At 34.6% G+C, this 17,040-nt stretch overlaps 1 protein-coding gene and 1 long non-coding RNA gene across 2 annotated transcripts; one reads left to right on the top strand and one right to left on the bottom strand.

Annotated features, from left to right (window-relative positions):
* Nucleotides 1-2,912: 2,912 nt before the first annotated feature.
* Nucleotides 2,913-3,102, bottom strand: LOC123272778. The gene is made up of 2 exons (XR_006511160.1): nt 3,067-3,102; nt 2,913-2,994 (listed from the first exon to the last, which is right to left on the bottom strand). It is a non-coding gene; the product is annotated as an uncharacterized LOC123272778 (long non-coding RNA).
* A 10,972-nt stretch (nt 3,103-14,074) lies between these two features.
* LOC123272913 lies at nt 14,075-15,988 on the top strand. Its single transcript, XM_044739935.1, has one exon. The coding sequence runs from the start codon at nt 14,075-14,077 to the stop codon at nt 15,986-15,988; it is 1,914 nt and encodes a 637-aa protein (XP_044595870.1).
* Nucleotides 15,989-17,040: the final 1,052 nt, after the last annotated feature.

The raw sequence follows: 17,040 nt of genomic DNA, 5'->3' as shown, positions 1-17,040 counted from the left end.
CTCCCAACTTTCAGAATTGAAAACTCAAGAGAGAGATACTTATTTTTACTTTCTTGTCTTACAAATTAAGGCATATACCATCAACTCGTTGGTAGCAAAAATTTTCAAACCATTTTTTTGCATAAAAAAAATTTTTTTTTCCTATTTATAATTTGTTCTTTAAATCTCTCGTCACTTCGAACTTGCGTGTATATGTTAATCGAAAGTCATGTATTATATTTGTACTATTTTTGAGCCCAAAAAAACTGAAAAACCGTTTTTGGGCAATTAAAATTTCATTAAATTTTTTTATGCTTAAATTTTTTCTGAATAAAAGTAAGTCCAAGCTGTGATTAAAAAAAAATAGATCAATCGATAAATTATTTACCAAGTTAGAGCTACTTACTTAAACGTGTTGGCGTTCAACGCTTCAATTTTGCATTAAAAAATTCTTATGACGTAAATTATTGGTCCTAGAGAAATCCTGTTTTGCTTATTTTATTTGTTAATCTTTACTCTAAATGTTGTTTCCAGCATATTTCATGCAATTTTTATTCGTTAACGAGATAGATTAATCTAAAGCTACTTGCAAAATATCACGGAGAGGAAAGAATATAACTTATTCCTATGTAGAATGGTAACCATTACCATGTTACATGGTAGCTGAAATTTTTGTGAGAACCCTGTGTAAATTTGATAATAAAAATCTAAGGAATTGTGATAAAAATATGAACAATCACTCGTTCGATGCGGAATTAAATTTTGAAAATAATGTTGTTGCTTTTTTCATTTTTTTGATGAAAATTTCAATTTGTTATTAACAAAAAATATATCCAAAATAACAAATCTTAGCTTTTTCGTGAATAACTCAATAACTATTAGTCATATCAAAAATCGGAAAAAAGATCCTTAAATAGGAGGAAATTTCTGAAAAAAAAATCTCGACTCCCGGAACTCTAACTTGAAAAACAATAATTTTTATTCACTGTTGAAAATAGGGTTCCACGCAACTGCCGTCGTATTTTAGCATCGGCGCGGCCGTGTGACAAAAGTCGCGCGGAACTCTATTTTCAACATTTAATAAAAATTATTATTTTTTAAGCTAGTGTTCCGGGAGTCACGACTTTTTTTTAGAAATTTTCTCCTCTTTAAGGATCTTTTTTCTGATTTTTGATATCACCAATAGTTATTGAGTTATTCACGAAAAACTAAGATTTGTTACTTTGGCTATGTTTTTTGTTAATAACATATTGAAATCTTCATCAAAAAAATAAAAAAACAACAACAATACTTTCAGAATTTAATTCCAAATCGAACGAGTGATTGTTCATATTTTTATCACAATTTCTAAGATTTTTATTAGCAAATTTATACAGGGTTCTCACAAAAATTTTCCAAATCTGACCATGCATACTTGATGTCTTAAACAAAACCCATAACTTTTTTCTACTGTCTGGACTGCTGGGTACTATATAGAATGTATGCTTTTTGACCCACTAGATGAAAGATCGCAAATATGATATCCGTTTTATATCTGTAAGTCCCAGTGTTCATCTATGTACACTTAACATAATCTACATAGCAGGAAAATATTATATAGATAGCTTATGACTTCAAGTGTAAATGGGCCGAATTTCCTCCTTGTTCAGAATTTTTTTTTTTTAATTTCATAAATAATATTAGCGTTTGAGTTATTTACGAAAAACTGAAAAATTTTTTCTTTTTTTTCAACTTGTCTCGTAAATGACAATCGTAATTTTTTATGTGCTGATTAATCCTTGAAAAACAATTTACTAAACGTCACTCCGAATTAAATAAGGTATTACAAATAATTTTAGAAGCTTTATATCTATTCAACACGTTTTAGAACTTTTTGACTAGACATATTTCTCATGTAAGGCGCATTTCTACGCCAAATTGACCACTTTTTACCCTGACCCCTTTCGATTTGGCTGAAAATTTTTCAACCTTTTCTACCCTATAAAAAATGCTTTTCATAATTTTTCAAATGACCATTACTTTTTCAAAATTTAACTTAGTATAGGGACGTTTATTTTTTCAAAATTTTTGTTTTTAAATGTACATTTCAAAAAACAAATAAAAAAAATTTTTTTGAACCCATTTTAACCATTATTTTTTAGATTTTTGAAAAAAATCAAAAATTTCTCGATGGTAACCATTTTTTAATTTTTATTTTTTAACATATGAAACTTTAATATTTTCTGCAATTTCTCAAATTTTTTCGGAGTGGTGTTCTTTTGATATTTTTTTTTCCGATTGAAAAAAAAAATTTTTTTTTTAGCTTTTTTTTCTCATAACACCGTTTTGAAAATTTTTTTGTTCAAAGAAAACTTCGAAATATGAAGAAAAAACAAAAAAACAAAAATTGGAGGTATGGTAAATGCACCAATTATTGACCGATTAAGGTTTTCTTTTTCTGTACTAAGCTATAAAAAATCTATTAACCTACTAAAAACAATTTGTAATGGATTTTATTAAAGGTAAATACTTAATTAATAATAATTAATAACTATTTATAATAAAAATTAACAAAATTATATTAATTTTGTTATTTGAATCTTGAAATACTAAAATCACCAATTATTGACCGAAGAAACCCAATAAATGACCGACCGTTCTCCAATTAATTGACCGCTGAAATAATTATAAGTAATTTTGTAAACTACATGTATGTAATTAAATTTATGCAGTACTTTTGAAGTATTAATGACATCTTTAACAAAACTAAACATACAATATAATTTTAAATCGTACTTTTTTATAAAATAACATAAACAATGGCAATAATCAACATAAAGTCACATTTTTTTAGGTCACAAATAATCACAAATTCATTTTGATGACGATAATTCTTCTGATTCACTTGAAATTTTTTTATTCTTCTCCTTCTTTTTTTCAATTAAAGCTTTTTCACTAGCTTGTAACTCTTTTTTATTTTTTTAATTGCTTAGCAATTTTTTCTTCTAATAATTCGTTCTTTGATATAACCGTTCACTAAAAAAATTAGAACAAAATAAAATTAATAATCAAAAAAGATTTTAAGTATTATTTTAATTATAAATATACATTTTATAATGATTATTTTTATATTTACAAAATATTGATCGACTAAAGTACTTTAAACACTTGACAGATTTAATTTTGAGGTTAAGAAATTAGTATTATAAATATACGGTCATTAATTGGATTGTGATAAAATCAGAGGGTCTAATAAATGACCGAATGAATTTCTTACTGGGTAAAGGGCTTCTGACGGATCCAATAGTTGACCGGTCTTAAAATAATACTAAAACTTATAATTTAACTTTATTTTTTCAAAAAAGTTGGAATCTGATCTTTATTTAACATAATAAAACTAAAATATTTTATATTATGGCGATAAATATCACTAAATTAATGATGAAATGCACTCACTCTCCAATTGTACGCTAGTTATTTTTGACCGCTTTATGGCTGGTTGCGTTGTAAACAAACTCAGAATATTTTTTTAAAGCTATAATCACTGCGCAATTAATTGCGTAATTTTTTATTATGATGATTAAATGCCATATTTTTTTATTTTAATACTTTAAGAAAACAAAACCATTGTAAAATATTAATTAATTAACTTTTTTATACATCGGTCAACTAATTGGTGACCGGTCAACAACTGGTGCATTTACCCTAGTAATCATCGAAAAAATAAATGGTTTTTTCGAAAAATTAAAAAAAAAAATAAAAGAAAGCTTCAAACATTTTATTTGTATTTTTTCTTTCAAAAACTAGATTGAAAAAAATTAGAAAAACGGTTGACCCTGAAGGCCATCCCTGCAACTTCCCGCTAATTCCATACTTAGGCGCTTAAAATTGCACCAATAAGCTCAAAAATACAATTTATGAGTTATTTTGAGCTCTCCGAGCTCAAAGAGATTGCTTTCCTATGCTTTGGAGCTCTTCAAGCTCAAAAGTCTGATAGAGATTTGATAAGATACTATTTTTTGAATTTTTAAACCGCAATAACTTTTGAATGAATAAACCGATTTTCACTTAGTTGGCAGCATTCGACTCAGTTTTTCAAGCCTCACAATGAATCTTAAATTTTGAATTGATCGCGCTAGGAATTTCGGAGTTATTCCGAAAAATCACTTTTTTCGGTTTTCTTTCGTTCACAATATCTCTCGAACGAATCAACTGATTTTGACCGGACTGGTGGCGATCGACGTGGTTTTTTGAGGTTAAGAGCTAATTAGTTTTTGGAATTGAACCATGAAGCGTTATTCCAAAAAAAACCACATTTAAAAAAAATTTTTTTTTCAGTTTTTTGAAGATTTCTCAAAATCTATTGATCTGAATCGGTCCAAATAGTTTTCAAAATCTAAGTTTGGTAAAGCCCTTTCGAATGGCACCAACCACGATGAAATCGGTCGAGCCGTTCAAAAGTTATAAGCGGTTCACATACTTTCACACACACATACACACACACACACACACACACACACACACACACACACACACACACACACACACACACACACACACACACACACACACACACACACACACTGTTAGGAATTCAGGATAACTGGTGATAATAAACCTTACGCAGAGTTATAATGACACGTCCGAATGAATCTGTTTATTGTACATAACTAACTAGGAAAATATAAAATAAGTATATTCAATAGAAACTATATGTGATACTGTATATTAGAACTATAGAGTAATACGACAATAAGTCATTGACTTCAACACTTCCCCTCAATGACGTTACTCTTGGAGATCTGTTACAAGTCCAATCATCTTGGCTATGATTGATGTTCGTTGTGGTCCCAATGGTTTGGTTAATAAGTCGGCTTGGTTAGATTCTGTTGGGCAGTAGGTTAAATTCAAGATACCTTTTGTCTCTAGATCTCGAGTATAAAAGTATTGTGTATCGATGTGCTTACTGCGAGAGCTTTGGCCGGGAGAACGGATATTGCTTATGCATCCTTGATTGTCTTCAAAGATTGTTGTTGGAGATTTCTGTGGTTGATTGAGGAACTCGAGTAGTTTTCGGATTAATACGCATTCTCTGGCGGCTTCGGACAATGCAACAATCTCTGCTTCTGTGGATGATATAGAAACACAGGTCTGCTTCTTGCTTGTCCAACTTATAGTGCCGCCGAACAGCTTAAATAGGTATCCAGTGTTCGATTTTCTCGAACTCCTATCTTCAGCCCAATTCGCATCTGCAAAACCAATGAGTGCTTCATCATCGCTGGAGTTGGAACAAAGACGAAGCTTGTAGTCTCTAGTAGCTTTCAGGTACCTGCAGACTCTTTGGAGCTCATGCCAGTCGATCTGTCGGGTGCCTCGAATATGCTGAGCTAGTATGGATACTGCTGCGCTAATATCTGGCCTCGAATTGATTGAGATGTACAGTAATTTCCCGATAAGCTTACCGTAGTAATCGTTTTTTATTTCAGGGGAATCAGTACGATTTTTTTCGTACTTGGTGTCCATCGGGTATTCAGATGGTTTTGCATCCTCAAGTTGGGTTTGATTCAATACCTTGTCGATGTAATTTTGTTGTGATAAGAAAAATTCGCCAGATTTGTTTCTTATAACTTCCACACCGAGGTAGCATTTTATTTGGCCAAGATCAGTGATGCTGAATTTTTGGTTTAGTACAACTATGATTTTTTCCATCCTTTCTTCTGAGGCGGACGCGATTAAGATGTCATCAACATGCACAAGAAGGTAGGATAAAGTATTGTTTCCGTGTTTGTACAGACAAGGATCATTATCGCAACGTTCAAAACCATACCCTGTTAGGACTTGGTCTAGCTCGTCATACCAGGCCTTGGCCGACTGCTTTAGTCCATAAATGCTTTTGTACAGTCTGCATCCAAATTCTTCGAATCCCTTTATCACGAATCCAGGTGGTTGTTTCATATATATTACTTCCTTAATTTTTCCGTTAAGGGAAGCAGTTTTAACATCTAAATGTTTGACGTAATATTTTCGTTTTCCTGCAATAGATAATACAGCTCGAATGAAGGTGGATTTGGCAACTGGAGCAAAAACTTCGCAATAATCGACACCAAATTTTTGTGAAAAACCTTGGGCAACCAGCCTGGCTTTGAATCTATCTATAGTATCATCTGCGGTTGTTTTAATTTTAAAAACCCATTTGCAACCAATTGCTGTTTTATTTCTCGGTATTGGTTCAAGGTCCCAGGTTTCATTTCGCTCTAATGATTCGAGTTCCTCAGCCATTGCTTTATTACATTGCTCAGCGTAGGGCCCACTCAGAGCTTCTTCAACTGACTTTGGTTCTTTGTCATCGTAAATATCTTCCATTGGTGCAGGGTTATCATCAGGGTCTATCAGTGGATCTTGGGTTTGGTTCATTGGAACAGGTAGTCGTTGTATCAAAGGTACATTTTCGGCATCATCTGGAGTTGGTTCTTCTCGAGCTTCCCCTAACTGGCACGGTACTTTGTTAAATGAATGTTCATCCAGAATATCAGTGGGGATGTATACAATTTCTACTAGCTTCTCTGATGTCGGTGTCGATGTCGATGTTTTATGTTCTAAACAAAATTCAGTCTCAAATACATCCTTTTCTTCAGTACGGGAATTTTCAATAAATTTAACATCTCGACTGATGATAATTTTGCCCGATGATTTCTCCAGTAGCCTATAGCCTTTTTGATTCTGAGGATAACCTATAAAAATACAGTCTTTAGCTTTAGTGTTTAGTTTATTTCTTAATTTCTTTGGAATGTGTACCAAAGCTCGGCAGCCAAATTCCTTGAGGTGTTGTACGTCAGGCTTCTTCCGAAAAAATAATTCATACGGTGTTATGAGTTTCTGTCCTGTTAACGTGCGATTTTGTAAATATACTGCAGTGGCTGCCGCTTCTCCCCAATATTTGTTTGGTAATCGTGCATCAATTAGCATTGTTCTAATAGCTTCTACGATGTATCGATTTTTGCGCTCAGCTGTGCCATTTTGCTCAGGTGTGTACAGCATGGTATGTTGAATTTCAATTCCATTTTGCTGGAGATAATTTTTTAAATCGGAGTTGACATATTCTCCACCAAGGTCGGATCTAAATGCCTTTGGTTTGCTGTTAAATTGAGTGAGACAGAATTGTATAAAATCTTTTAGTACTTGAGTTACTTGGGATTTTTGCCTCAACAAGAATATATATGTATAATGGCTGTAATCATCTATTAAAGTCATTAAATACCTTCTTCCCCCTGGAGTTTCGGTTGGCATCGGCCCACATAGATCAGTGTGAAAAAGTTCTAACGGTTGAATGGTGCTCGTTGCTGATTGCTTTGGAAAAGGTTTTCTGGTCAGCTTCCCCTTGATACAGGACTCGCAGACCTCTTTGACTGGACAGTTTTCAATTTTTAAACCGTTTACGGAATTGCTATTAAACATTTTTGAGATTATTTTTGGGTCTCGATGGCCGAATCGAGAGTGCCAATGGTGAATACAATTTTCAGAGTGATGTGAAGTAACAGCAAATGCAAATTCAGGTGTCCGTAATTTATAAACTTGGCCTAAACTATCACTAATTGCTACTTCTGCATTGTTGTTGTTAAAAATTAACATGCGATTATTTTTGATTTGTACTATAAATCCTAATTTGTCAAGCGCGCCGATAGAGATTAGATTACAATCGAAGTCCGGTATGTATAATACATTACATCGTGTTAGTGTATTGCATTCTCCTACGTTTGTGAGGCATTTAATTTTTCCTTTTCCTATGCCATAAACTTTGCAGGAATTGCCGTTTGCTACACGTACACTAGATGAGTATGATCTGTCGATAGCGTCGAAAAAATTTAGATCATTAGTTATATGGCTACTTGCTGCAGAATCCAGGAACCAACTTGTTTTGGTGTGTTTTTTAGTTGCAATGTAAGCTTGATCAAGAACTGTTTCCGTACTGCTAAGAACGTCATTTTCACTGTCTGAACTGTCTTGTAACACCGCTCTGGCTTTCTCTCTCTTCTTTTCTTCTTTTTGTTTCCTTTTTAACTTCATTTTCCAGTCAAGATACTTAGGACATTCTTGCTTTGCATGCCCGTATTCATGACAGAAGAAACATTCAATGCATGTGTTGTTGTTGTTGTTTCTTTTATTTGTAATTACTTTTAATGCGGTATTAAAATCTTCAGTATTTGATAAACATTTTCGTCTTTTATACTCACTGATTAGTGTGGCTTTCACTACATCCATAGTGAGCTCATCTTCAGATTTACAAGCTATTACTGAAATGAGGGTGTGGTAAGACGCCGGCATACTGTGTAAAAGAATCCATGGGCCAAACTCTACAGCACTTTTATTTCCGAGTGATGCCAAATTATCTATTAATTCCTAAGCTTTAGCAATATGATTTTCAAGGTCATCATCCTCTTGGCATCTCAGTTGTAAAAGCTCAACAATCAGGGTAAACTTATTAATCCCACTGGCCTTTTCATGGTAGCTTTTTAGAGCGTCCCACGCACCTTTTGCCGTGGCCTTGTCTCTGATATGAGAGATTTGGGCATCTTCAACGAGAAGACAAATTGTTCCCAAAGCTTTATCGTTGTTTGTATCCCAAGCGTCGATTTCAGTTTTGTTTGCAGTAGGCCTAGCTTTTGAAATCGCTCGCCATGTTCCTTCCCGTTTCAATAATCGCTCGACCTTGAATTTCCAAACTTGATAATTGTTGTTATTTAATTTACTTATGCCAAAAGCCGTCGTGCTGCTTTCAGCCATTTTTAACACTGGTCAAAAAAAAACTTTACTTAATTAACTTAATTTTACTTCGCTAACTTCACTTTTCTTTACGAACTTTATTTTACTTTACGAACTTTTACTTGTCTACCTCATGACCCAAACCAGGTTCCTGGGCCCATAACCTGTTAGGAATTCAGGATAACTGGTGATAATAAACCTTACGCAGAGTTATAATGACACGTCCGAATGAATCGGTTTATTGTACATAACTAACTAGGAAAATAGAAAATAAGTATATTTAATAGAAACTATATGTGATACTGTATATTAGAACTATAGAGTAATACGACAATGAGTCATTGACTTCAACACACACACACACACACACACACACACACACACACACACACACACACACACACACACACACACACACACACACATACATACATACAGACACCGTGACAACCTCGCGGGGATGGTCAGAAAAGCTTCCTGTGACCTTCAAACGTCGAGATCTGATGAAAACTCGATTTTTGCAAATCGGGGTGAAAACAATAACTTCCCGATTTTTAAAAATCTTCGATTTTCTTAGCGGGAAGTTAAAAAAAAAAAAGTTGTTCTTCGGTCATTTCTCGAAACCATGAAGAAATAAATTTAGCGAATCAAAAAGTAGAAAATTTTGAAAAGGCGAAAATTCATCAAATGTGTTGTTTTAAACGCCTGTCCATTGTTAAAAAATGGACCGAAAAAGAACTTTTTTTTTTTACTTTCTTTATTTTTCAAAATAGTTGTGGAAAAAAAATGTTCAAAAAAATTTTTCGTATTTTTTTTCGAATTTTATTTTATTTAGAAAAATTTTTCCGCCTACACTAGAAAACTTATCGCTTACATTTTTATTTACCTTCTTCAGAGGGCGCTAATATTCAACACTTAACAGTCGAAATTTATGTGAAATGAATCGTGAAAAAAGTAAGGGTGGGAGGAGTATTCGGCTCGGAGTCTTGGTCCCTATCACTCGTTTTGGGAGCGGCTGACGAATTTTCACTACCACTCACCTCGTTGACTGAGCGCCTCAAACGAGTATCCTAAAAAGAGTATCTTAACAAGACTGCTGTTCGCTCTTACTCGGAGTAGGAGCACGCTAGTTAGACGGACAAATATCTCATGAGTGAGTATAGTATCTGTGCGTTCAGAACTGCTCGCTCGAGAAGTATAGCTTAAAACGAGTAAAACTCTTACTCCCTCTCCCTGGTATGTATGTAACCCTGTCATAACTTTTGAATGGCTTGACCGATTCAATCGCGGTTGCTGCCGTTCAGAAGGGCTTGACCAAACTTTTAGGTTTTCATTATGATTTTGATCGATTCGGACCGGTAGATTTTGAGAAATCTCAAAAAAACAACAAAAAAAAATTTTTTCAAAAGTGGTTTTTTTGGAATAACTTTTAAACGGCTTTACTAATCAATTCCACAAACGATTCAGCCTTTAATCTTGAAAAACTACGTCGATCACCACTAGTCCGGTCAAAATCGATTGATTCGTTCGTGAGATATCGACATTTCTTTTCAGATCGTTTATAATGTAATAATATAACTATACGAGCTCGAAAAACCACGTCGATCTTATCTAAGAACGTCGAAATCGGTTAATTGATTCGTGAGTTTATCGTTGTCGAACAAATTCGAAAAAAGTGAATTTTTTTAATTTCTCCAAAATTTTTTATCTGATCAATTTGTGTTTTAAAGTAAATCATAGGATTCGCTAAACTGCGTCGAATGCTGCCAACCGCGTGAAAATCGGTTTATTTATTTAGAAGTAATTGCAGTTTGAAAATTTTGAGAAGTGTTTAATGAAACTTTTATCAGGCTTTTGAGCTTGAAGAGCTGAAAAGCATAGAACTGCTAATTCTAAGAGCTCGGAGAGCTCAAAATAGCATATAAATTATAATTTTGAGTTTGAAGAGCTCAAAAACGTCATAAGTGCAATTTTAAGCGCTCAGGTATGGAATTATCGGGAAGTTGCAGAAATGACCTTTAGGGTCAACCGTTTCCCTAATTTTTTTATTCGAGAAATCTACTTACATTTCGGCAACTAAATGATCTTTTTTAATTCTGAATTTTCATTATGTACATGATTATGATTCTGAATTTTTATTATGCACATAATTTTAATTCAAACATTTTTATTATGTACTTAATTTTAATTCAAACATTTTCATTATTTACATAATTTTAATTCTGAATTTGTATTATGTACATAATTTTAATTCTGAATTTCCATTATGTACATAATTTTAATTATGAATTTCCATTATGTACATAATTTTAATTATGAATTTCCATTATGTACATAATTTTAATTTCGAATTTCTATTATGTACATAATTTTAATTTAAATATTTCCATTATGTACATAGTTTCAATTCAAACATTTCCATTATGTTCATAACCTTAATTCTGAATTATTATTATGTACATAATTTTAATCCCGAATGTATATTATGAACATAATTTTAATCCCGAATGTATATTATGTACATAATTTTAATTCAATCATTTCCATTATGTACATAATTTTAATTATGAATTTTCATTATGTACATAATTTTAATTCCGAATGTCTATTATGTCCATAATTTTAATTCAATCATTTCCATTATGTACATATTTTTAATTATGAATTTCTATTATGTACATAATTTTAATTATGAATTTCCATTATGTACATAATTTTAATTCCGAATGTCTATTATGTACATAATTTTAATTCAATTATTTTCATTTCGTACATAATTTTAATTCCGAATTTCTATTATGTACATAATTTTAATTCTTATTTGTATCAAATTTTAGATTAAAAGAAAATAAAATGTTATAAATAATTACTCCAAAAATATGAATCTAGCGGAGCTAATTTAATTTATGTCACTAAATAAAAAAAAATGTTAGTTAAAAGTATGTCCTCACATAGTTATTAAGCTCTTATTTTTAATTATGATGGGTCCGGAGCATCTACATAGAATTTCTCTACATTTAAAAATGCCTCAGAAAAAATCTCTATGTGAAACAACTTTCAGGATAAATTCCTACAACCAAAACAAGTCTCATTAAGGAATCCCTCATTTAAAAATCTCTCTGAAAACATTTTATTACATATAAACTTCTCTATATTTTGAATCTCTCAGCGAAACAACTCTCATCGAAAAAAGTCTCAGCGAAAAAACTCTTGGAAAAAAAAATCTCAGCGAAACAACTCTCAGAAAAATAGAAAAAAAAGTCTCAGCGAAACAACTCTCAGCGAAATATCACTCAGCGAAACATCTCTCAGAAACAAAAGCATTATATTTTGCTAAGTTCATGCGATTTCTTTTATTTTAATAATAATTATCGTCTCAACGTCTACAGAAATTTACTTATAAATTAAATTTAGGTGTGGGTCGTTCAGTGAATGATAAATCTGCTTCAATTATAGAGATAATAGTTTTTTCGGCATTTCCAAAATACAGGAATTATTGAAAAAGGCCTTGAGAGTCTTTTACATAATAACTAATGTGACATACTTAAACTTATGACTTTCCTACGAATGATAGAGGTAATAAGTTACTATTCGGTGCAAAAAAAAACAGCACCGAAGTACGGTAAAACCCCCCTATATATATATATAGATGGCAAGATGGCCGCTTGAGTGCTGGACGTGTATATTTTACTCTGCTGATTTGTTTATTGTTTTGGATGATTAGTGGTGCCTATAAAATATCTGCTTGATTATTTCTGGAAAATAAATCTAGCTGTTTTTGCTGATATAACTGTTTGTGTGTTTTTTAAGAGTGTATTTCGTAATTTTTGTGAAAACAATTGGATAATTTTCCGTTAGTCATTTATATCTACGTACTATACTTAATAATGGTATCCTCTAATTCCAACATTACCTCTCACTCTAATGACTCAGCTACCAAGTTAGTACCTTCTTATGGCGATAGAGAGCAGTTGCTGCCTCAATCCCAAACTATACCACAAACCCAGACAACACACAAGGGTCGTAAAACAATAGCAGAGTCTTGGAATAAACTAAGTCTCAACGTTCTTGGATCGCCGGTCGAATTGCTCAACAATAACATCAAGAAAAGAAATCGGGATGCCGAAGAACTCTCTGATAGTGAGGATAACCAACCTCTGAAAAAGAGATTAACACTTGACCCTGCTACCCTCTCCTGTTTGCAGGAAGGAATAGTGGAGGCTCTCTCTACTAAAATCCAGCAATTAATTGAGGATAAACTGTCAATCATTGAAGAGCTCAGAACCGAGATAACTGAGATTAAATTGAATAACACGACTGCTCTTCAGGGCTTATCGACAATAATATCCAATAATGATAAAACTTACAACTCCAAATTTACTTCTATAGACGATCGACTCGCCAGCCTCGAAGCTAAACTACAAAATAACTCCGCACCCGATTCTTCTCAACTTCATATGCCAGCCTCTTAACCCTCGCCTTTGATCGACAACTTCATCAAGAATCACCTGGAGAAGTTAAACAAAAGACTTGACACATTTGACAAGCACCGTCGTCTAGCCATCATAATAATTAAAGGTCTTGATGCTGCCCACATTCCTAGGCACAGACTTCGTACATTTGTTGACTCTTTTCTTCGCGATAACTTTGACGTTGTGAATAGTGTGGAACACGCCACCTTGATCGGCAAAACTGGTAACATGATCGAAGCCAAAATAACGTCTCAGTCCCTCAAAGCTGAGATAATGAAAAAGAAGAAAAGTTTAGGCCCAAAAAAGATTTACATCGATCATGATCGGACTCCGGACAAGTGCAGAGCTGAATACGAGGCCAGACTTCAGCGCGCAGCGGCCAGTGGTCTTGCATCACTTGACTCACGCTCTTCTTCTCCATCACCCATGGACTTCACCACCTCAGTCACGGGAACGCCACCTCAACCAGGAGCCAACGGACCCTCCATGCGTCACAACACTTCGACAAAGCCTCCTCGCAATAATCCCCCAAAAAACACAATTTGAGGATAGTATTTTGGAATTGTCATGGTATCCGTAGTGTCAGTAGTTGGGACTCTCTAAGTAAGTTTGACATTTTTTGTTTAAACGAAACCTGGTCAACCACCCCAGTTATTCTCTCCAATGAATTCAATAATTTTAACTTACTCTGTTCTCAGGCTACCAAGTTGCATGATGTTGGGAGAGCTAGTGGAGGAATTTTAATCGGTATAAATAAAAAATTTAACTACGAGTCTCTTGATATTTCACCTTGGTGGTTGTTTAGGGTGTCGTCGGACGATTGGAGCTTTATCCTATGTAATGTCTATATTAGCCCTACACTAACGCTCCATTATATACTAGACATGTTACAAGCAACCTTGTGTGAAGTTCAAACTACCCACCAGCATGACCTAATTGTCCTGGGTGGTGACTTCAACGCTCGAGTTGGCGTTCAAGGTGCCGTTCACGAAGACATTGTTTCCGGTAGCTCCTTACTCTCTTATCACTCCTCCTTGGACACTATCTCCTCTCCCAGAGGTTCTCTAATAACTGACTTTTGCGAAACCAATGGCTTCATCCTGCTAAATGGTAGATTACCTGGGGACTCGCCTGCACAATATACCTACTGTTCATCTCAAGGCAAATCCGTAATTGATCTTATCTGGACTAACCTCCTCGGTATATCATACATGTCTGATATACAAGTCATCTCCACTCCCACAACTTCCGATCATTTTCCTGTCCTCCTCTCATTGGTGTTTCCCAGTCTTGTTCCTCATGCAGAACCCCCCTCTGATAGCTATATTCCCTCTGACAAATTGTTCTGGAAACAAAATCTCCAGCCTAAATATCTCCACGACATGTTATGGTCTCGACACTTAGAAGTTTCTTTTGACACTGACTCCTCGGACCTTCTCAGCTCAAACCTTACGGAAACAATTTACTCCACTGCCAAAGCACTTGGTATGTCAAAAACACAACCCACCAACATCCAGAATAGATTAAACAAACCGTGGTTTGACAGAGACTGCGCTACTATTAAGAACCATCTGAAGCTAGCATTAAAAGCAACTAAAGCGGCAGGTTTTTCTCAACCCAGTTTATCAAATTACCTGAACCTCAAAAAATCTTACAAGACTCTCCTAAAATCCAAATCCTTTTCATACAAGCTCCAAATCGTTCAGCGCTTCTCTGACACTAATAACAGCATTCAGTTTTGGCGTACTTTTAACAACTTCAGAAGACAATCACATCCACCTCCTCTGCCTCTTGCAACTTGGAATGAATTTTACAAAGACATCTACCTCCCGAGACTTTTGGATAACTGTTTATTCTTTGGTATGCTTGACCCGGTTTTGGATGCCGAGTTTACATTTGAGGAGATAACTAAGAGCATTTCCTCCCTCAAAGATGGCAAGGCCCCCGGTATGGATTCAATCACTACTGAATTCTACAAAAATCTGCCTAACAACTGGCTTCTCTATATTCAGTCACTATTTAACAAAATCTTGGACACCGAGCAAGTCCCTGATGACTGGGCATGTGTTGCCATGTTCATGTTGCATAAAAAAGGTGACAGATCTGATCTGAATAACTATCGAGGACTTGCTATGGTCAATGTTATTACCAAAATTTTTACTTCAGCATTAAAAAACAGGTTGATACAGTGGATTGATCATACTGGGGTCTTGCCGGACGAACAAGCGGGTTTTACCGCAAATAAAAGCTGTGATGATAATATCTTTGCTCTTCTATCGGCTATACAACTGAAACTGTCTAACAAGAGCGGCCGACTGTACGGTCTTTTTGTAGACTTCAAAAGAGCCTTCGACTCCGTGCCTCACGGCAGCCTCTGGAGAAAGCTTCTTGCCAATAATCGAAGCAATAGTCTCACTGATCTCTGTATGCTACTATATGCTGACGATTTGGTTTTACTTGCTAATACGACATTCGATTTAAAGAGAAAGCTTACTGTACTTAGAGATTACTGTTCTAGCAACTCCCTCTCTGTTAACTTAGAGAAAATTAAATGTGTCCATTTCAGAAGGGGTGGTCCGAGGGAAAGGTCGAACCTCCTTTATAGAGATAACTCTGTGGACTGGTCGGAGGAATATGTGTACCTGGGTGTTCCCTTCACGGGCTCTTCGTTGGGCTTGACAGCAGCTAGGGTAGCGGCGCAGAGAGCTCGAACAGCCTCTGGAGCTGCTATCTCTGCGCTGGCAAGTATTCGCGCTGAGTCTTGGGAGGCACACTCAGAATATATGACAGTATTGTAGCCACCACCCAACTGTATGCCTCTCATATTTGGGGTCTTCGCTACCTCGACATTCTTGAACAATCCCAGCTACAGTTCTTCAAGAGGCTTCTCCTCCTTCCCCTCGGTACACCCAGTGCAGAGCTCAAACACGAACTAGCTATGTCAAATGTTAAGGTCAGAGTACTGAGAGCAGCGCTTAAATGGATTTGTAAACTTCTGGATATGAGAGACCACCGTATCCCCAAAATTTGCTTCTACAGACTACTCCAGATGTCAAAAAACCCCAGTTCCGATCCGAATTATAACTGGGTCACTCAGCTCAGACTCATTTTAAATTCTTTTAATGCTCCTACTTCCATTTGGAGCAACTTAACTAGTGCTTACTGGAGAAGTCAGATTCCGTCAATCACCAAACTATACTCAGCCCATCTCAGACTCTCTGACCTTGACATTATACGATCCAAAGCATCTTGTCAAGTATCGATCCCCAGATTTTTGGGCTCTAGTACTGCTAACTACATTGTAAACAATCCGTTATACATAGCGAGAGTCCTAGCACAGACTAGACTGGCAAATCATCACTATGTCAAACTTAGTTTTAATAGATTTAATTATACAATTAATCCCCAAATACCATGTACCATCTGTAACCTGAATGAAAAAGAAACCCTGGAACATATATTTTTTAAATATCCCATTTATAAACCGTACAGAGATCACTTTATAACCCCTCTACTTGCTCCCAATATTCTCACTATTGACACTACCGACCAGCTGTCCACCCTATTATATAATTTTAATGTCTCGACTGCTAAATTTATTTACCTTTTTTTGGCCCGCTCAATGAGACTTAGAGCTTTTTGCTTCAACGAGTAATTTATAAAATCTATACTTACAATCTATTTAAAAAAAAAAAAAAAAAAAAAAAAATACTATCCTCTCTCCCCGAACTGATTAACTCACTATTTATTTAACTATGTATACATTTCCACTTTTAATTACTTTTTTAATTACTTATGACTATGTTATTTGTATCATGATAAAACTTTAATAATGTATGTAATGTATGTA

Source organism: Cotesia glomerata, linkage group LG10, assembly GCF_020080835.1.
Source record: "Cotesia glomerata isolate CgM1 linkage group LG10, MPM_Cglom_v2.3, whole genome shotgun sequence".
NCBI classification, from domain to species: domain Eukaryota; kingdom Metazoa; phylum Arthropoda; class Insecta; order Hymenoptera; family Braconidae; genus Cotesia; species Cotesia glomerata.
Note: the sequence above shows the minus strand (reverse complement) of the source record. Positions and strands in the feature narration are given on the sequence as shown.